The 20,846-nt window shown below is 52.4% G+C and overlaps 1 protein-coding gene across 1 annotated transcript in view; it reads right to left on the reverse strand.

The window, feature by feature from the left end:
- Window positions 1-20,381, reverse strand: part of GYS2 (glycogen synthase 2) — a 96,561-nt gene extending 76,180 nt beyond the window's left edge. The window contains exon 1 of the mRNA XM_075343497.1: window positions 20,169-20,381. Within this exon, the coding sequence (XP_075199612.1) occupies window positions 20,169-20,289 (121 nt within the window). The 5' untranslated portion in view covers window positions 20,290-20,381. The remainder of the gene's footprint in view (window positions 1-20,168) is intronic.
- Window positions 20,382-20,846: the final 465 nt, after the last annotated feature.

The following is a 20,846-nucleotide window of genomic DNA, read 5'->3' on the forward strand; positions in this document are numbered from 1 at the left end:
ACCCCGTATTTTCCTCTGGTTGTCAGTCACCCCGTGTTTTCCTCTGGTTGTCAGTCACCCCGTGTTTTCCTCTGGTTATCAGTCACCCCGTGTTTTCCTCTGGTTGTCAGACACCCCGTGTTTTCCTCTGGTTGTCAGTCACCCCGTGTTTTCCTCTGGTTGTCAGTCACCCCGTGTTTTCCTCTGGTTGTCAGTCACCCCGTGTTTTCCTCTGGTTATCAGTCACCCCGTGTTTTCCTCTGGTTGTCAGTCACCCCGTGTTTTCCTCTGGTTGTCAGACACCCCGTGTTTTCCTCTGGTTGTCAGTCACTCCGTGTTTTCCTCTGGTTGTCAGTCCCCCCGTGTTTTCCTTTGGTTTTCAGTCACCCTGTGTTTTCCTCTGGTTGTCAGTCACTCCGTGTTTTCCTCTGGTTGTCAGTCACCCCGTGTTTTCCTCTGGTTGTCTGTGACCCCGTGTTCTCCTCTGGTTGTCAGTCACTCCGTGTTTTCCTCTGGTTGTCAGTCACCCCGTGTTTTCCTCTGGTTGTCAATCACCCCGTGTTTTCCTCTGGTTGTCAGTCCCCCCGTGTTTTCCTTTGGTTGTCAGTCACCCTGTGTTTTCCTCTGGTTGTCAGTCACTCCGTGTTTTCCTCTGGTTTTCAGTCCCCCCGTGTTTTCCTCTGGTTGTCTGTGACCCCGTGTTTTCCTCTGGTTGTCAGTCACCCCGTGTTTTCCTCTGGTTGTCAATCACCCCGTGTTTTCCTTTGGTTTTCTGTGACCCCGTGTTTTCCTCTGGTTGTCAGACACCCCGTGTTTTTCCTCTGGTTGTCAGTCACCCCGTGTTTTCCTCTGGTTGTCAGTCCCCTCGTGTTTTCCTTTGGTTGTCAGTCACCCCGTGTTCTCCTCTGGTTGTCAGTCCCCCCGTGTTCTCCTCTGGTTGTCAGTCACTCCGTGTTTTCCTCTGGTTGTCAGTCACTCCGTGTTTTCCTCTGGTTGTCTGTGACCCCGTGTTTTCCTCTGGTTGTCAGTCACCCCGTGTTTTCCTCTGGTTGTCAGTCACCCCGTGTTTTCCTCTGGTTGTCTGTGACCCCGTGTTCTCCTCTGGTTGTCAGTCCCCCCGTGTTCTCCTCTGGTTGTCAGTCACTCCGTGTTCTCCTCTGGTTGTCAGTCACTCCGTGTTTTCCTCTGGTTGTCAGTCACTCCGTGTTTTCCTCTGGTTGTCTGTGACCCCGTGTTTTCCTCTGGTTGTCAGTCACCCCGTGTTTTCCTCTGGTTGTCAGTCACCCCGTGTTTTCCTCTGGTTGTCAGTCACCCCGTGCTTTCCTCTGGTTGTAAGTCACCCCGTGTTTTCCTCTGGTTGTCAGTCACCCCGTGCTTTCCTCTAGTTGTCAGTCCCCCCGTGTTTTCCTCTGGTTGTCAGTCCCCCCGTGTTTTCCTCTGGTTGTCAGTCACCCTGTGTTTTCCTCTGGTTGTCTGTGACCCCGTGTTCTCCTCTGGTTGTCAGTCACCCCGTGCTTTCCTCTGGTTGTCAGTCACCCCGTGTTTTCCTCTGGTTGTCAATCACCCCGTGTTTTCCTCTGGTTGTCTGTGACCCCGTGTTTTCCTCTGGTTGTCAGTCACCCCGTGTTTTCCTCTGGTTGTCAGTCACCCCGTGTTTTCCTCTGGTTGTCAGTCACCCCGTGTTTTCCTCTGGTTGTCAGACACCCCGTGTTTTCCTCTGGTTGTCAGTCACCCTGTGTTTTCCTCTGGTTGTCAGTCACCCCGTGCTTGCCTCTAGTTGTCAGTTCCCCCGTGTTTTCCTCTGGTTGTCAGTCCCCCCGTGTTTTCCTCTGGTTGTCTGTGACCCCGTGTTTTCCTCTGGTTGTCAGTCACCCCGTGTTTTCCTCTGGTTGTCAGTCACCCTGTGTTTTCCTCTGGTTGTCAGTCACCCCGTGTTTTCCTCTGGTTGTCAGTCTCCCCGTGTTTTCCTCTGGTTTTCAGTCACCCCGTTTTTTCCTCTGGTTGTCAGTCACCCCGTATTTTCCTCTGGTTGTCAGACACCCCGTGTTTTCCTCTGGTTGTCAGACACCCCGTGTTTTCCTCTGGTTGTCAGTCACCCTGTGTTTTCCTCTGGTTGTCAGTCACCCCGTGTTTTCCTCTGGTTGTCAGTCTCCCCGTGTTTTCCTCTGGTTTTCAGTCACCCCGTTTTTTCCTCTGGTTGTCAGTCACCCCGTATTTTCCTCTGGTTGTCAGTCACCCCGTGTTTTCCTCTGGTTGTCAGTCACCCCGTGTTTTCCTCTGGTTATCAGTCACCCCGTGTTTTCCTCTGGTTGTCAGACACCCCGTGTTTTCCTCTGGTTGTCAGTCACCCCGTGTTTTCCTCTGGTTGTCAGTCACCCCGTGTTTTCCTCTGGTTGTCAGTCACCCCGTGTTTTCCTCTGGTTATCAGTCACCCCGTGTTTTCCTCTGGTTGTCAGTCACCCCGTGTTTTCCTCTGGTTGTCAGACACCCCGTGTTTTCCTCTGGTTGTCAGTCACTCCGTGTTTTCCTCTGGTTGTCAATCACCCCGTGTTTTCCTCTGGTTGTCTGTGACCCCGTGTTCTCCTCTGGTTGTCAGTCCCCCCGTGTTTTCCTTTGGTTGTCAGTCACCCTGTGTTTTCCTCTGGTTGTCAGTCACTCCGTGTTTTCCTCTGGTTGTCAGTCACCCCGTGTTTTCCTCTGGTTGTCTGTGACCCCGTGTTCTCCTCTGGTTGTCAGTCACCCCGTGTTTTCCTCTGGTTGTCAGTCACCCCGTGTTTTCCTCTGGTTGTCCGTCACCCCGTGTTTTCCTCTGGTTGTCAGTCACCCCGTGTTTTCCTCTGGTTGTCAGTCACCCCGTGTTTTCCTCTGGTTGTCAGACACCCCGTGTTTTTCCTCTGGTTGTCAGTCACCCCGTGTTTTCCTCTGGTTGTCAGACACCCCGTGTTTTCCTCTGGTTGTCAGTCACCCCGTGTTTTCCTCTGGTTGTCAGTCACCCCGTGTTTTCCTCTGGTTGTCAGACACCACGTGTTTTCCTCTTGTTGTCAGTCACCCCGTGTGAGGCAAATCCCGGGATATGAAGATGAATTATGACTCCAGTCATAATCCCTCATCACTCCCTGGCAGTGCCCCCTCCCTTCTTGTTCTCAGTGTTCCACTTACACCTCTATGGCCATGTCCTGTGATATGGAAATGAGGTGGTGTGGGAACAATGGACACAGGATGACTCCCTGCCGTCACCCTGTAACAAGAGTTGTATCTCATTAGCAAGGCTATGGAAATAGCCAGACAGAACGACTCCAGTAAAAAATGGTTCATATCTCGCAAGCCATATTTCCGATAAATATGGCAACCATAAAAATGGTGTCTCCGCATGCGGACGATGCCGGCACACCCTTTTTTATGGGAGCAGGACATTGGGAAATGCCCCAGGCGTGATATCAGCCAATGGGGAACTGGCAGACAGGTCATGAGTCCCCTCGTTCTGTAGCTAAATTCATAACTGTCACAATGAGAGCATTGGCGTCCGCCTACGACGCTCCCAGGCAAAGTTATGGCCATATTCCATGTTGTGGATTTTGTCCATAACTCCAGCCAGGGGTGGAGCAGTGCTTCCCTGTGAGGTCACTAAGGTAGGAGGGGACCTGGATCTGCCCAGGTTGATAACCCTACTTCGGCCATTTTCCAGTGGTCTTTTCGCTGGGGGCACGTGTAGGAAACATCTGTGGGAAGGATCCTAGAAACCTGCTCTACAGCGCCCCCCTGTGGCCAGACGCAACAAGGTAACTGCTGGAACTGTGTATGCCTGTTTGTAACCCATGCTTTGATTGTAACTGTACTCTGGCATATGTATATTCTGTAGATTCCCTATTGTATATATTGTAGTTTCTAGTGTGCTTTAGGCTGATTAAATTATATAATTAATCTTGGGCTGTTCTGTTATCTCGATCTTGAATCCCACGTCTGTGTGTTCGGCTAATAGTTACCGTAAATCGGTTGGTGGCAGCGAATTGTGCCAAGGATTATTGTAGGGAGGCCAGTGAGATTCGGGGAGATTTTATATATTCCGCCCGCGGAGGTCGGGGGAATATATACCCTACTCTCACCGGGGACCCTTCAATAATCGGCATAAGTAGTATAGCGGCCTCCTTGCTTATTGTCGGGCAATTCCATAATTGGCCTGACTATAAGAGGGGCGCTAGAGAGCGCATCACGTGCTCTGTCTGTCGGTCGGGAGGTATAAAGGAGGGGTGACCCCCACTTGTTACCCCCCGATTGTGACGTACTGGTAGCCAGCGCGGGGGATTTCTGAGTGACCCCCCCGGTGGTTTGTGACATATTGGTGGCATAGCGGTGGGATCGAGATAATAGTGTGTGTGAGTGTGAGACCCATACTCCCAGACACTAAAGACTGCCTGCAGCAGCTGTGGCTGCTGGGGTCTTCAGACTAGCTCAACACTAGAGTGTCAGAGTGCAGATACTGTAAGGTGTGTGGAGGCATCAGGTGTCAGTTCTGTGTCAGTGACCAAAAGTCTGCAAGAATGGCTGATGGCACCAGGAGCAGAGCTATGCAACTGGCCAATGCTAAGGCAGGAGCCGAAGAGAGGGAGGACGGTGCTGTGGACAGCAATGAGGAGGTTGCCCACGAGTCCTCCAGGAGCTCGACGCCAGAAAACCGTTCTGCCGAGGACATTGCACAACCTGGCAATTATGGACAAGATGAGGAGCAGCTCACCCAAGGTTCCTCAACGAGCCAGATGCCAGCCCTCCGCTCTGAAAGGGACAGTGAATCGCCTAGCTCTGCAGCGGGCCGCAGATCACCACGTGCCATTCCACAGAGCCTGGGAGGCTCGGATAGCCTTCTTCAAATGGCTATGGCCCTTCTCCAGGCTGGAGACCAGGAGGGCTACAAGGAACTCCTGGCAGAGCGCAGGGCAGAGCGGCAGGCAGCGCGTGACGCTGAGGCTGCGGAGCGGCACGCAGAGCGTGAGGCTGCGGAGCGAGAGCGGCAGGCAGCGCGTGAAGAGCGAGAGCGAGAGCGACAGGCAGACCGTGACTACCAGCTGCAGCTAGCTCAGCTCCGGCCCTCATCAGCCACACGTGACCTTCAAGACACCAAACTTCCAAAGGTCCGTGTTGAGGACTTCCCAGTGCTGGAGAAGGATGGAGACTTGGACTCTTTCTTGACTGCTTTTGAACGGACTTGCTTGCAGCACCATCTGAACAAGGACCAGTGGGCCAAATACCTGACCCCCCGTTTAAGGGGTAAGGCCCTGGATATCCTTGGGGACTTGCCTGCTGAGGCAGATCAGGGCTACGACACCATCAAGCGGGCCCTGATCCAACAGTACAACCTCACTCCAGAGTCCTACCGCAAGAAGTTCCGGAGCCTACAGAAGGGACCAAAGGACTCCTGGGCTGACCACCGGCGGGCACTTGCCCGAGCTGCCGACCACTGGACCCAAGGCCTGCAGCTTTCCACCGGACCGGAGATCCTGGACTTGTTCATCACGGAGCAACTCTTGTGGAACTGCCCTGAGGATCTCCGCCAGTTCATCCGAGACCAGAAGCCAAAGGGGTCCACGGCTACAGCTGCCCTTGCCGATGACTACACCAACAACCGGGCCCCTGAGGCCAGGAGAGCGGCCACCAGCAGCACCTGGAGAGGGGGTAAGATGAATTCTGCGACTGCCCCACCTGCCCCTAGACTGCAGGGGGTGTCCCCCTCAACTCCCCTCTCCAGGCCCGTGGCAGAGCCAAGACGGTGCCACCAGTGCAACCTACCTGGACACTTCAAGGCCATGTGCCCTCAGCGTCCCAAGGCCCCGGCTCCGTCCCCGTCCCAAGGGCCGCCCAAGGTGTATTGTGTGGGTGGGGGTGGTGGTAGGTCCCTGGACAGCTTCCAACCTGTCACCGTCGGCCGGTCTGTGACCATAGGACTGCGAGACAGCACCTCGGAGGTGACTCTGGTGCGGCCTGAGATGGTGTCCCCCCAAGACTTGATCCCTGGAAAAACCCTCGCTGTCTCCGGGATTGGAGGCACTGACCCGGCGCTGCCTGTTGCTGACATTTATGTGGACTGGGGCGCAGGGCGGGGGGTGAGGGAGGTGGAGGTAACTGATCGGATCCCTGCAAACGTGCTACTTGGGACAGATTTGGGGCAGATAACCTCCCAGTTTGGGCCCCCCCCAAGGGCTGAACCTTCAGCCCGTACTGACATGACTCCTAACAATGTTAATGTGTTATCTATGAAAGATGTAAGGGAGGAGGGAGTGAACTCTGATATTTCTGCTTGCATAGACACCATAGACACACACTCAGCTGCAGCTGTGACAGGGGAGGGGGTCAGAGAAAGGTGTGACAATGCCTCTACAAGTAACCAGCCTGTGAGCTGGGATCTGTTGCCCTCTGCAGGGATAAGCAGAGAGCAGGGTGCTGCAGGGGGAGGACCAGTGTGTGGGGTGGGGGCTACCACAGCAAATGTGGGGTCCCCAGAGATTTCACAGTGGGGTTCTGTTGCTGCAGGAGGGGAACAGTCAGGTGAGATTGGGGCCGGTCCAGGAGCGGAAGTGCTCCCAGGTAAGATCTCGGTGCATGGTTCCCCCACAACCGGGGTGTCAGGAAGCCAGGTAGGTCTGCCTGAACCGGCGACTTGGTCAGGAACGGAGGAGGAGCAGGCACGACCCACGGTCGCAGCGGCTGTGGCCGCTGTCACCCGCAGTGGGAGTGCTGGAAGCCAAGGGGCCTCCCGGAGGTCCGATAGCTCTTCCCCTTCTGACCAAGTGGCAGCCGAGTCAGGTGGAGGCCAGGACACAGGTCCCGGGGTACTGACTGAAGATGTGACAGTCTCGTCGATTCTGGCCACATCTAGTCAGGGGTTTCAGGCAGCGTTAGAAGCTGACGACAGCCTGAAAGCTCTTAAGGAGCAGGCGGCACAGCCTCCCTCGGACTCGGACCCGGAGCGAGTGGTCTGGGACCAAGGACGGCTGTACCGGGCCACGGTCCAGCAGGGTTCACCGGAGGCGTGGCCCAGGGACCGACAGTTGGTGGTACCCTATCCGTTCCGGACGGAGTTGTTGCGGATCGCACATGAGATTCCGATGGCCGGACACCTAGGGATCGCTAAGACCAAGGCCAGGTTAAACCAGCATTTCTACTGGCCAAAAATGGGGGCCGATGTGGCTGCCTACTGCCGTTCGTGTGAAACCTGTCAGAGAGTGGGGAAGGCGGGGCCACGCCCCAAAGCCCCACTAGTATCTCTGCCAATCATCGATGAGCCTTTCAGGAGGGTGGCTGTGGATCTGGTCGGCCCGCTGGCCATCCCCAGCAGCTCCGGGAAACGCTTCATACTGACGGTAGTGGACTATGCCACCCGGTACCCAGAAGCAGTGGCCTTGTCGTCCATTCGGGCTGACAAGGTGGCCACCGCATTGCTGGAGATTTTCTCCCGAGTGGGTTTTCCCCAGGAAATGCTCACTGACCGGGGGACCCAATTCATGTCCCAGCTGATGGAGGCCCTCTGTAAGCAGGTCCAGGTGCGACATCTGGTGGCCAGCCCGTACCATCCACAGACTAATGGCCTGTGCGAGCGGTTTAATGGCACCTTAAAGCAGATGCTTAAGATGTTGGTCGACTCCCATGGGCGTGACTGGGAGCGGTATCTCCCACACCTGTTATTTGCTTACCGGGAGGTTCCACAGGCCTCAACAGGATTCTCACCGTTTGAGCTCCTGTACGGGCGACGTGTGCGGGGCCCCCTGGCTCTGGTGAAAGAGGCTTGGGAAGGGGATTTGGCCACCCCTGGAGTGTCGGTTATCGAGTATGTCATGCGCTTCCGGGACAAAATGCAGGCCTTGACGCAACTGGTACACGACAATATGGCTCAAGCCCAGGCCGATCAGAAGCGTTGGTACGACCAGAACGCTTGTGAGAGGACCTACCAAGTGGCTCAAAAGGTGTGGGTACTGGTCCCCGTACCACAGGACAAGCTTCAGGCAGCCTGGGAAGGCCCATACCTCGTGTACCAGCAGCTCAACCCTGTAACGTACCTGGTCACCCTGGACCCTGCCCGTGGAAGGCGGAAGCCCTTCCATGTGAACATGATGAAGGCACATCATGAGCGGGAGGCATGTGCGCTCCCCGTGTGCAACCTGCCCGAGGAGGGAGAAGCGGAAACCCTCTTGGATATGCTAGCCCAGGTTAGGGCAGGCGGATCCATTGAGGATGTGGAGGTTGGCCACCAGCTCTTGGAGGACCAACGGTCCCAGCTGTGGGCCACCCTACACCCCTTCCGGGGGTTGTTTACCAACCAGCCCGGAAGGACTGACTTGGCTGTCCATCACGTGGACACTGGGGATCATCCCCCGATCCGGCGTTCAGCATATCGGGTCTCCCTGGAGGTGCAGCAACACATGCGCCAGGAGATTGACGAGATGCTGAAGCTGGGGGTGATCCAGGCATCCAACAGCGCTTGGGCCTCGCCTGTAGTCCTCGTCCCTAAGAAGGACCGAACCACTCGGTTCTGCGTGGACTACAGGGGGCTCAATGCGGTCACGGTCGCCGATGCGTACCCAATGCCACGCATCGATGACCTGCTCGATCAGTTGGCCGGGGCTCAGTACCTGACCATCATGGATCTGAGCCGGGGATATTGGCAGATCCCCCTGACTCGCAAGGCCAGGGAACGCTCTGCCTTTATTACCCCATTTGGACTGTACGAGTCCACGGTGATGCCATTCGGGATGAGGAATGCCCCTGCCACTTTCCAGCGGATGGTCAACACCCTGCTCAAGGGACTTGAAGGGTACGCGGCCGCGTACCTAGATGACATTGCCGTCTTCAGTCCCACCTGGGAGGACCACCTAGAGCATCTAGCACAGGTGCTCAGGCGGATCCACCGGGCAGGTTTGACCATCAAGCCGGGAAAGTGTCAGCTGGCCATGAGCGAGGTCCAGTACCTCGGTCACCGGGTAGGTGGGAGAACACTGAAGCCCGAGCCTGAGAAAGTGGAAGCCATCGCATCCTGGCCCACCCCCAGGACCAAGAAGCAGGTGATGTCCTTCTTGGGGACCGCTGGGTACTATAGGAGGTTTGTTCCATGCTATAGTAGCCTGGCAAAGCCCTTGACGGACCTCACCAAGAAGAAGCTGCCCTCTGCAGTCGATTGGACAATGGACTGCGAGACAGCCTTCCGGGCCCTAAAGGACGCCCTGTCCAGCCCGCCCGTGCTACAGGCAGCCGACTTCACGCGGCCGTTTGTAGTACAGACCGACGCCAGTGACTTCGGCCTCGGTGCGGTGCTCAGCCAGGTGGACTCTGCGAGCCAAGAGCACCCAGTCTTGTACCTGAGCAGGAAGCTGTTACCAAGGGAAGTTGCCTATTCCACGATGGAGAAGGAGTGCCTGGCCATAGTGTGGGCCCTGCAGCGTCTGCAACCCTATCTATACGGGCGCCACTTCATCGTGGAGACGGACCACAATCCCCTCAGCTGGTTGCACACCGTCTCTGGGACGAATGGGCGATTGTTGCGATGGAGCCTTGCGCTCCAGCAATACAACTTCACCATTCGCCACAAAAGGGGCCGTGACCACGGTAACGCAGACGGGCTGTCCCGACAAGGAGAGGTCGCGGACGGGCGCACGGGGGAACACCGGAGTGTGCTGCCCCCTAGCGCCCTCAAAAGGGGGGAGGTGTGAGGCAAATCCCGGGATATGAAGATGAATTATGACTCCAGTCATAATCCCTCATCACTCCCTGGCAGTGCCCCCTCCCTTCTTGTTCTCAGTGTTCCACTTACACCTCTATGGCCATGTCCTGTGATATGGAAATGAGGTGGTGTGGGAACAATGGACACAGGATGACTCCCTGCCGTCACCCTGTAACAAGAGTTGTATCTCATTAGCAAGGCTATGGAAATAGCCAGACAGAACGACTCCAGTAAAAAATGGTTCATATCTCGCAAGCCATATTTCCGATAAATATGGCAACCATAAAAATGGTGTCTCCGCATGCGGACGATGCCGGCACACCCTTTTTTATGGGAGCAGGACATTGGGAAATGCCCCAGGCGTGATATCAGCCAATGGGGAACTGGCAGACAGGTCATGAGTCCCCTCGTTCTGTAGCTAAATTCATAACTGTCACAATGAGAGCATTGGCGTCCGCCTACGACGCTCCCAGGCAAAGTTATGGCCATATTCCATGTTGTGGATTTTGTCCATAACTCCAGCCAGGGGTGGAGCAGTGCTTCCCTGTGAGGTCACTAAGGTAGGAGGGGACCTGGATCTGCCCAGGTTGATAACCCTACTTCGGCCATTTTCCAGTGGTCTTTTCGCTGGGGGCACGTGTAGGAAACATCTGTGGGAAGGATCCTAGAAACCTGGCCTACAGCGCCCCCCTGTGGCCAGACGCAACAAGGTAACTGCTGGAACTGTGTATGCCTGTTTGTAACCCATGCTTTGATTGTAACTGTACTCTGACATATGTATATTCTGTAGATTCCCTATTGTATATATTGTAGTTTCTAGTGTGCTTTAGGCTGATTAAATTATATAATTAATCTTGGGCTGTTCTGTTATCTCGATCTTGAATCCCACGTCTGTGTGTTCGGCTAATAGTTACCGTAAATCGGTTGGTGGCAGCGAATTGTGCCAAGGATTATTGTGGGGAGGCCAGTGAGATTCGGGGAGATTTTATATATTCCGCCCGCGGAGGTCGGGGGAATATATACCCTACTCTCACCGGGGACCCTTCAATAATCGGCATAAGTAGTATAGCGGCCTCCTTGCTTATTGTCGGGCAATTCCATAATTGGCCTGACTATAAGAGGGGCGCTAGAGAGCGCATCACGTGCTCTGTCTGTCGGTCGGGAGGTATAAAGGAGGGGTGACCCCCACTTGTTACCCCCCGATTGTGACGTACTGGTAGCCAGCGCGGGGGATTTCTGAGTGACCCCCCCGGTGGTTTGTGACACCCCGTGTTTTCCTCTGGTTGTCAGTCACCCCGTGTTTTCCTCTGGTTGTCAGTCACCCCGTGTTTTCCTCTGGTTGTCAGACACCCCGTGTTTTCCTCTGGTTGTCAGACACCCCGTGTTTTCCTCTGGTTGTCAGTCACCCCGTGTTTTCCTCTGGTTGTCTGTGACCCCGTGTTCTCCTCTGGTTTTCAGTCACCCCGTGTTTTCCTCTGGTTGTCAATCACCCCGTGTTTTCCTCTGGTTGTCAGTCACCCCGTGTTTTCCTCTGGTTGTCAGACACCCCGTGTTTTTCCTCTGGTTGTCAGTCACCCCGTGTTTTCCTCTGGTTGTCAGACACCCCGTGTTTTCCTCTGGTTGTCAGTCACCCCGTGTTTTCCTCTGGTTGTCAGTCACCCCGTGTTTTCCTCTGGTTGTCAGACACCACGTGTTTTCCTCTGGTTGTCTGTGACCCCGTGTTTTCCTCTGGTTGTCAGACACCACGTGTTTTCCTCTGGTTGTCTGTGACCCCGTGTTTTCCTCTGGTTGTCAGTCACCCCGTGTTTTCCTTTGGTTGTCAGGCTCCAGGCGGCAGGTGCTGTGACATAATCTCCAGATTTCTGTAGGAAAAGCTTCCTCAGCAAATGTCTCCACACAGGGAAGGAAGCGCTGAGGATTTACTGTGGTCACCGCCGGTGTTCCCACTGTGTGTCCTTTCTGGTCGGGTCCCTCCAATCTCGTGGATGAAATGTGGATCGGGCTGTGGGTGTTTCCTGCACTCTCCGCAGACCCTGGAATCCCCGGTAGCTAGAGAGAACCCGGGCTGAGCTGTCTGCTCCAAGACACGGGTCCTATGGAGCTCCCAGACGTGTGGAGGTAGAGAGCGAATATGCCTGGACCGAGGTCCCGAATGTGCTCCTCACCCCAAGCTGTGCCCGGGGCTAACTGGCCATGTGTGAAGATGCTCCTTCCTTTACCCCCAAGTGGTGCCCCCAGGTGGTTGTCCTAGTGACCGGGAAAGTCCCATCCTCGTGATGACCACCCCCCTATCTACCCCAGGCCATCCCCCGGTGGGAAAGCACCCGACTGTGTGTGGTTGTGTATGTGAGAAACACCAGCGATTAACCTCTTCCTTACCCTGGATGAGTACCGCACCTTAAGTGAGATGCAGTCGTGACGCCCTGGACTAGTCAGGTCATCACAGGGTACTGCACACTCTTTCTCTCCCCGTGCAGTATTCAACCCCCCATGGTTCTGGTTCTCCATCCTGCGGTGCTGCCTCCACCAGCATTCACAAATCCTAGATACACCTTGCACCACACCTGTCAGGCACACCAGTGGGCTGCTTAAGCAGGAATAGGGCCGCCCACCTAGGGGTCAGGCAGGGAGGTGACAAGTCAGTTGAGAGGTAGCCCTCGAGCTGTGAGGAGCTCTGAGGAAGCTGGGAGTTGTAGCTCCCAGGAGAGAAGCAGACTAGGTCGCAGACGGTGGTCTGGACCTAGAGGAATCGGACCCCCGATCGCAGGGGATTGAGGCTAGGTGCCTGGGACCTGTCTTGCAGGACAGTCAGCACCCTGGGCCTAATCACCGGTCTGGGACCGAAGGCACGACGGGGTATACGGACCCTAAGTTGGGGAGAAGCTTCAAGCGACCCGGCAATTAACCTGCGGAGAACCGGACCTCTATGGACTGTTCCCACGAAGCTCAGAGATCAGGGGCACTAGCGCAACGAGGGGGATAGGGCTTTCCACACAAGCGGCCCACTAAAATCACAAGTGTGAGCTCCTGAGAGCAGGTTCCTTCACTTAGCCATAGTGGGGAGCGGGGCCCGGAAACCTCCAAGCTGACGGGCCACAAAGGACACTCTAAATTCTGTGCCAGGAGGCAGGTCACGGGCCACCAGGGAGTGCTGCAGGGGATGGGACCCGGACGAGCTCCCCTCAGGAGACAGCGGCAGTCAGAGACTTGGTTTACACTGTTGTCAGCGTCTGCTTCATTGCTGAGTGAGTACCCGACTGACCCCTGCAACCAGCGAGCCTGCACTCCCCCTGTATGGCACCCCGTTCGAACATCCAGAGTCCCGGGGCCTTCCCCTACCCGTGGAGGGTGACAACATCTAGCTGCCCCACTCCATCACCCCGGGTACTCCCAACGGCAGCGACGGTACTCCCAATTACCGTACACCACGGGTGGCGTCACGAACTATATATACCTCCCCTGTAAATACCCCCTTCTTCATTTGAGTGTGGCCACTAGCCCTCGGGTGCGAAGACCCTCGAGCCACGAGTAATCACCACCCCCCGGATCCGAGCGGTCCGACTGCTGCGGGGGGGGGCACAGTACCCTGTGGTGACTCAAGCCACAGGGGTGGCACACTACCACTCTGAGATCCTACCCAGCACCAGGTCTCACCCTCCATGGTATCTGTGAGTGGGTACTACTCTTAGATTCTACCCAGCACCAGGTCTCACCTTCCATGGTATCTGTGAGTGGTTACTACTCTTAGATTCTACCCAGCACCAGGTCTCACCCTCCATGGTATCTGTGAGTGGTTACTACTCTTGGATCCTACCCTGCACCAGGCCTCATCCTCCATGGTATCTGTGAGTGGTTACTACTCTTGGATCCTACCCAGCACCAGGCCTCATCCTCCATGGTATCTGTGAGTGGCAACGCTCTGGAATCCTCCTTGGCAGCAGATTCCATGCTCCATGACATCATTGAGAGGTCACAGCGCTAGAATGATCCCGGCACTAGGTCTCGCCCTCCATGAAACCCAGGTGAAATTCCTTCTGTATGCAGATGACCTATTGCTGTCGTCACTAATTGAGAGGCCTCCAAGGCAACCTACAAATGGTGGAGAAATTCACATCCACATGGACCTTCTCCAGGTCTATTGGAGTCCCCCAACTGTGCCTGCTGGGCTTCGCTGGGCAGATTCCCTCTACCTCGCAGTCCTGAAGAGGGCACTGTCATTCTACAGTAAGCTCACCTACACAGTAGCACTCCGAGCTACCATCACCATAAAGCACTGCTACATGTGGGTGGTCCTCACAACCAGGACCCCCAGAAACACTCACCTAATCTGAGCCCCAGAAACTGTGCTCCCAAACCAGGACTCCTGGCACGGCTCACCCAAACCCAGCCTGACTGCAACACCGATCACAACAGCCTGAATCAGCAAGATGGTGGACAAGGGCCAGGAGGGGTGTCAGTGACTGGAGGAACGATATCATCACCTCACAAAATAATAGAAAATAGATAGATAGATAATAAATGATAGATAGATAGATAGAGGGATAGATGGATAGATAATAAATGATAGATAGATAATAGATAGATAGATAAATAGATAGATAAATGATAGATAGATAGATAGATAGATAGATAGATAGATAGATAGAGGGATAGATAGATAGATAGATAGAGGGATAGATAGATAGATAGATAGATAGATAGAGGGATAGATAGATAGAGGGATAGATAGATAGATAGATAGATAGATAGATAGAGGGATAGATAGATAGATAGATAGATAGATAGAGGGATAGATAGATAGATAGATAGAGGGATAGATAGATAGATAGATAGATAGATAGATAGATAGATAGAGGGATAGATGGATAGATAATAAATGATAGATAGATAATAGATAGATAGATAAATAGATAGATGGATAAATGATAGATAGATAGAGGGATAGATAGATAGATAGAGGGATAGATAGATAGATAGAGGGATAGATAGATAGATAGATAGATAGATAGATAGATAGAGGGATAGATAGATAGATAGATAGAGGGATAGATAGATAGATAGATAGATAGATAGAGGGATAGATAGATAGAGGGATAGATAGATAGATAGATAGATAGATAGATAGATAGAGGGATAGATAGATAGATAGATAGATAGATAGATAGATAGATAGATAGATAGATAGAGGGATAGATGGATAGATAATAAATGATAGATAGATAATAGATAGATAGATAAATAGATAGATGGATAAATGATAGATAGATAGATAGAGGGATAGATAGATAGATAATGTCACACGCATGGTGTTTGGCTCTAAGCTCGCCGAGTGTCATGGCGGCATCAGGCGCTGTTCAGACCACAGACTCCGACACTCCACACTATGGATTCTTTGGTGCTTCTGAGATGCACAGGCAGGCTCGGGCATCAAACAGCTGTTTGCCCATTGGTAATCAGACTAGAAGGAGTTAATTTCTGCTAGCCTGCTAGTTACCTCTTGGATAACATGTTGTGTGAGACCTACCACAATCACTCCCCACCTTTTTAAGATGGAGGAATCTGTCTTCCCATGCCGACTATAGCTTTTACTAACCCGGTCCATGTGCTGTTGTGTTTCTGTTGCTGATAATTTACTGTGTGCTACTTGGTGTGTTGTAGAAATCCTCTGGTCGTCTGGTTATTTCCTTCCTACTCTTTACTTTCTCCTGATCACGTATTGCTTTATACTTCCGTGTGAGCGTGATATGTGATCCAGTTTTGGTTTCCCTGTTTGTCCATACCTGTGGGTTCTACCACTCGAGTCCCAGGCCTCCCCTGCGTGGCAGAGAGGGAGTATTAGATCAGGGCTCTTCAGGAGCAGGGTAAGGAAGGCGGCGCAGACATCATCACCATCTGAGCTATCTCTGGTATTAGGGCCAGATAGGAGCCCATAGCCTAAGAGCCAGTCTAGGAGCCCCGGTCCCCTGTTATCCCCTGTCACTCCATGACATTATAGTCAGCCCAACCTTTTCGTTCCAGCATGGACCCGGTTGCTGCACTAGGGTTAGGGATTGCAGGCCATTTCTCTTCACGTGGCTGAATTAAGGGAGGCAGTGCGGCAGTGTGCTTAATACGTCACTGCTGAGCAATCTGTCCGGGTCGCTGGATCGTCTGAACCTAAACTGCCCCTTCCTGACAGATTTTCGGGACGGTGCAGCTGCTCTTTTAGGGAGGCAGGCAAGTGGTATTTTCAGTTATATCTCCACTCCTCTGGAGGTGAGGAACAGCGGGTGAGAATTATTGTCTCACATTTGAGTGGGGACCCACAAGCGTGGACCTTTCCCTGCCTGGCGATTCCCCTGTTTTTCTTATGGTGGATGGATTTTTGTCTGTACTTGGTCTCATTTGATCCAGATAAAATATCTTTAGTTGAGTCTAATGCGGGCGTCACACGGTACGATATATCGGGCGATATGTCGTCGGGGTCACGTCGTTAGTGACGCACATCCGGCATCGTCAGAGATATCTGTGAACGAGCAAAAATACTCTCCTTATCGTTACTCGCTCATTTTCATAATCTCGTTCCTCCTTCTGTGCACCGGTTGTTCATCGTACCCGCGGCAGCACACATCGCTCCGTGTGACACCCCGGGAACGATGAACACAGCTTACCTGCGTCCTCCGGCAATGCGGAAGAAGGAGGTGGGCGGGATGTTTATGTCCCACTCATCTCAGCCCCTCCGCTTCTATTGGCCGGCTGCTGTGTGACGTTGCTGTGACGCTGAACATCCCTCCCCCTTCAGGAAGAGGATGTTTGCCACCCACAGCAAGATCGTCCAGCAGGTAAGTGCGTGTGACGGGGGTTCACGACTTTTTGCCCGTGACGCACAAACGACGGGGGTGGGTACGATTGTCAAGGTAGAGATTTTTGGTGAAGACTGCTAATGGAGTCTTCGTTGGGATATTCAGAGACGGTGCCGTATTAGCTATATATATCAGAGCAGATATTAATGTATCAGACCATGAATACATAAGACATGTTCTCCTTAAGCCAGCATCACCAACTGACTCGTGTATTCTGATAGATCCAATTATACAGTAAGCATGAATAACCTTGAAGCTAACCAGGGAGTACTTTTACTCCTTAATTTCTCACAGCACATTGCCTGCCTCCCGTACATTCCTTCTGTGTGAACATTACTGATAACACTTTTGCAGCTTCACATTCTGGCTTCATTTTCTTTGGTTAACTCCTTCATGGCTTATACAGCTTAGAATTATACTATGGGTCTATGCGATGGCTACATAGACAGACAGATAATTATGCATCTACATCTACATTTTGATTATTTATATACACAGATATTCTTATTACGTTTGAACAAACAAGCTACAGCTTAGTGCCACCTCCACACGATCGCTTATGCGATTGTACGATTTATCGTCCCGTGTGACGCCCGCATAAGATCCGTTCACTGCTCCCGGGGGATCGGCCGGCGGATTACTGCACCAAATTTCAGCGCTGGTCCGGGAACACTTAGTGGAACAACTTTGCACTGAAAAGCCAGTTTTTCCAGGGTTTATCCGAGAGGATCAAAGAGGCACTGGTCATGTCTGAAACTCCTCCATCCCTTGCGTGTGCCATGTCTCTAGTAATCCGGATTGATCACCGTTTTAGGCAAAGGTCTCATAATACCAGGACTCTCAGGAAGGGGGTATTGGTATCATCTTTACCTGGCTTAGATGACATTCTCATTTATTCACAGGATTTTGGGTCACATTTGAAACATGTTAAACAGGTTTTATGGATTCTCAGGGAGTACAAGTTGTACGCTAAATTATAGAAGTGTTTATTTGCTGTCCAGGAACTTCAGTTTCTAGATTCCATAATTTCTGCTTCTGGTTTTTTGATGGATCCCTCTAGGTTACAAGCTATATCAAAATGGGACCGTCCTACGAACCTTAAGGCGCTGCAATGTTTTTTGGTGTTCGCTAATTAATACAGAAAGTTTATTAAAAATGTTCTGATATAGCAAGACTTCTGACTGACATGACGAAAAAAGGTAGAGACTTTTGTAACTGGTCTGAGGGTGCTATATACCCGTTTGACTGTCTTAAAAAATGCTTCCCATCAGCACCTGTATTAATGCACCCGGATATGTCTCAACCCCTCATGTTGGGCATCAGAGGTGGGGGTGGGAGCTATGTTGTCTCAAGGTCCGTCTGTTTGTAAACTGCGTCCATGCACCTTCTTTTCCAAGAAGTTACTGGATCTCTTATTGCATCGTTTTTGGTCCCGAAAAATCCAGAGGGATGTGGTGTCCTATGTGTCTGCATGTGCCAACTGTAGGACATTGCACTCTGAACCGTCAGATTGTCTGCAGCCATTGAGTATCCCGAGCCAACCTTGGATGGACATTTCCATGGACTTCATTATGGATCTTCCTTCCTTTGCTGGTAATACGGTTACTTTGGTGGTGGATGGGTTTTACAAAATGACACATTTTATCGTCTTACCGTCGTTACCCAATGCTAAAACATCAGATGCTGTTCACACTGCAGAGTCTGACACTCCTCACTGCGTTCTCTGGTGCTTCTAAGTTGCACAGGCGGCCTCGGGCGCTGACCAGCTGTGTTCTCATTAGTGATCGGACTAGCAGGAGTTAATTTCTGCTAACTTACTGGTTACTTCATGGATCACATGTTGCGAGAGACCTATCACAGGTATTCACCACCTTTTTAAGAAGGAGGAATCTGTTTTCCCATGCTGACTATAGCTTTTGCTCACCCGGGCCGTGTGCTGCTCCTGTTGCTGATGATTTACTGTGTGCTACTTGGTGTGTTATAGAAATCCTCTAGCCACCTGGTTATTCCTGCCTGCTCTTTATTTCCTCCTGATCACGTATTGTTTTATACTTCTGTGTGTGTCAGCTGTGTGATCAAGTTTTCTTTTCCCGGTTTGTCCATATCTGTGGGTTCAGCCACTCCTGTCCCGGTCCTCCCCGGGGTGGTGAGTGGAGTTATAAGATCGGGGCTATTAGATTAGGGCTGGCCAGAAGTAGGGTAAGGGAGGCGGCCCAGACACCTTTACCATCAGAGGTATCTCTGGGATCAGGGACAGCTAGGGCCCCGAATCTGAGGGCCAGTCTAGCAGCCCCGGTCCCCTGCTATCCCCTCTCTCTCTGTGACACACAGATAATAGATAGATAATGAACCCCTTTAGTAAATATATAGTATTTTACACACGTCCTCCCTGTGTGTTGGGGCTGTATAGCTGTGGCCCCCGAGCGGCAGCCTCTGTGCAGATGTGTAGTCTCAGGGCTGGAGCCTGATTTATACTCAGTGCTTTGTCGCCATCTAGTGTAAGTAAGGAGAATGACGTGATGAGCGCCTCCTCGCCTCTTTTATCTTTCATGTCATCTTTTCTGTCAATAATCCCATTGATTAATCATTAACTGTAAAAGCCATCACTGTCCAACAGAGGAGGAGGAGGAGGGTTATAGTCCTGTGTGTGCTGCACAGACAAGCCCGGCCCAGGAGCTGACAATCTAATGTACAGCATCTATGTCCTCTATGCCTGAGCATATCTCCTATCCAAATATGCAGGGCGGACGAAGGCTACTGCTCTCTGTTATCAGCCATTACTGGGGAAGGAGACTGTAGGACAGGTGACTACAATCTATTACTCTCTGTTATCAGCCATTACTGGGGGAGGAGACTATAGGACAGGTGACTACAATCTATTACTCCCTGTTATCAGCCATTACTGGGGGAAGAGACTGTAGGACAGGTGAGTAAAATCTATTACTCTCTGTTTTCAGCCACTACTGGGGGAGGAGACTGTAGGACAGGTGACTACAATCTATTACTCTCTGTTATCAGCCATTACTGGGGGAGGAGACTTTAGGACAGGTGAGTACAATCTATTACTCCCTGTTATCAGCCAATCAGCCATTACTGGGGGAGACTGTAGGACAGGTGAGTAGTCTATTACTCTCTGTTATCAGCCATTCCTGGGGGAGAAGTCTGTAGGACAGGTGAGTACAATCTATTACTCCCTGTTATCAGCCATTACTGGGGAAGTCACTGTAGAGTGACTGTGATGTTTCGCCCCCCATGCTGACTCCAATACTGGGGGAGGAGACTGTAGGACAGGTGAGTACAATCTATTACTCCCTGTTATCAGCCATTACTGGGGGAGGAGACTGTAGGACAGGTGAGTACAATCTATTACTCCCTGTTATCAGCCATCCCTGGAGGGGGAGACTGTAGGACAGGTGAGTACAATCTATTACTCCCTGTTATCAGCCATTCCTGGGGGAGGAGACTGTAGGACAGGTGATTACAATCTATTACTCCCTGTTATCAGCTATTACTGGGGCAGGAGACTGTAGGACAGGTGAGTACTATCTATTACTTCCTGTTATCAGCCATTACTGGGGGAAGTCACTGTAGAGTGATTGTGATGTTTCGCCCCCCATCTTGGCTCCATTATTGGGGGTACCTACCTTTGTTGGTGACCTCCCAGGAAATCTCGAACAGCAGGAGGTCGTCTATGGGGAGCTCGTCCTCGTCCCACTGTGGGAGGCCATTGAGGGAGGTGACGGAGAGGGACCTGCTGAGCGGCATGGCGTCCTGAGGATGAGCAGTGCTGCCCGAGCTCTCGACCTCTCTAAGACATATGAGATTGAGGAGAGTCTCCTTCCAGGATAATCCGCAGCTTAGAGCTGACACCAAGCATTACACACACGAGCAAATCCCCCCTGGACCTGCTAAGTGGACAGATCCCCCCACAAGCTGATCAGAGGTCGCTGCGCAGTCAGCAGCCAAATCCGCCCCTGGACACCTGCCAAGCACAAACTGGGAAGGTATGAACCCGGCCGATGCCCTGGAGCCATCACTGACCAAATGTAATCAGCGTCACACCGCAGCAAACTCTGACCCCGAGCAATGCATGCCAAACATCAGAGGCCGAGACAGAGGAACATAGGAAGAAAGGATCAATAAAAATATACAGCAATGCATGCCAAACATCAGAGGCCGAGACAGAGGAACATAGGAAGAAAGGATCAATAAAAATATACAGCAATGCATGCCAAACATCAGAGGCCGAGACAGAGGAACATAGGAAGAAAGGATCAATAAAAATATACAGCAATGCACGCCAAACATCAGAGGCCGAGACA

This window comes from Anomaloglossus baeobatrachus, chromosome 4, assembly GCF_048569485.1.
Source record: "Anomaloglossus baeobatrachus isolate aAnoBae1 chromosome 4, aAnoBae1.hap1, whole genome shotgun sequence".
Classification (NCBI taxonomy): domain Eukaryota; kingdom Metazoa; phylum Chordata; class Amphibia; order Anura; family Aromobatidae; genus Anomaloglossus; species Anomaloglossus baeobatrachus.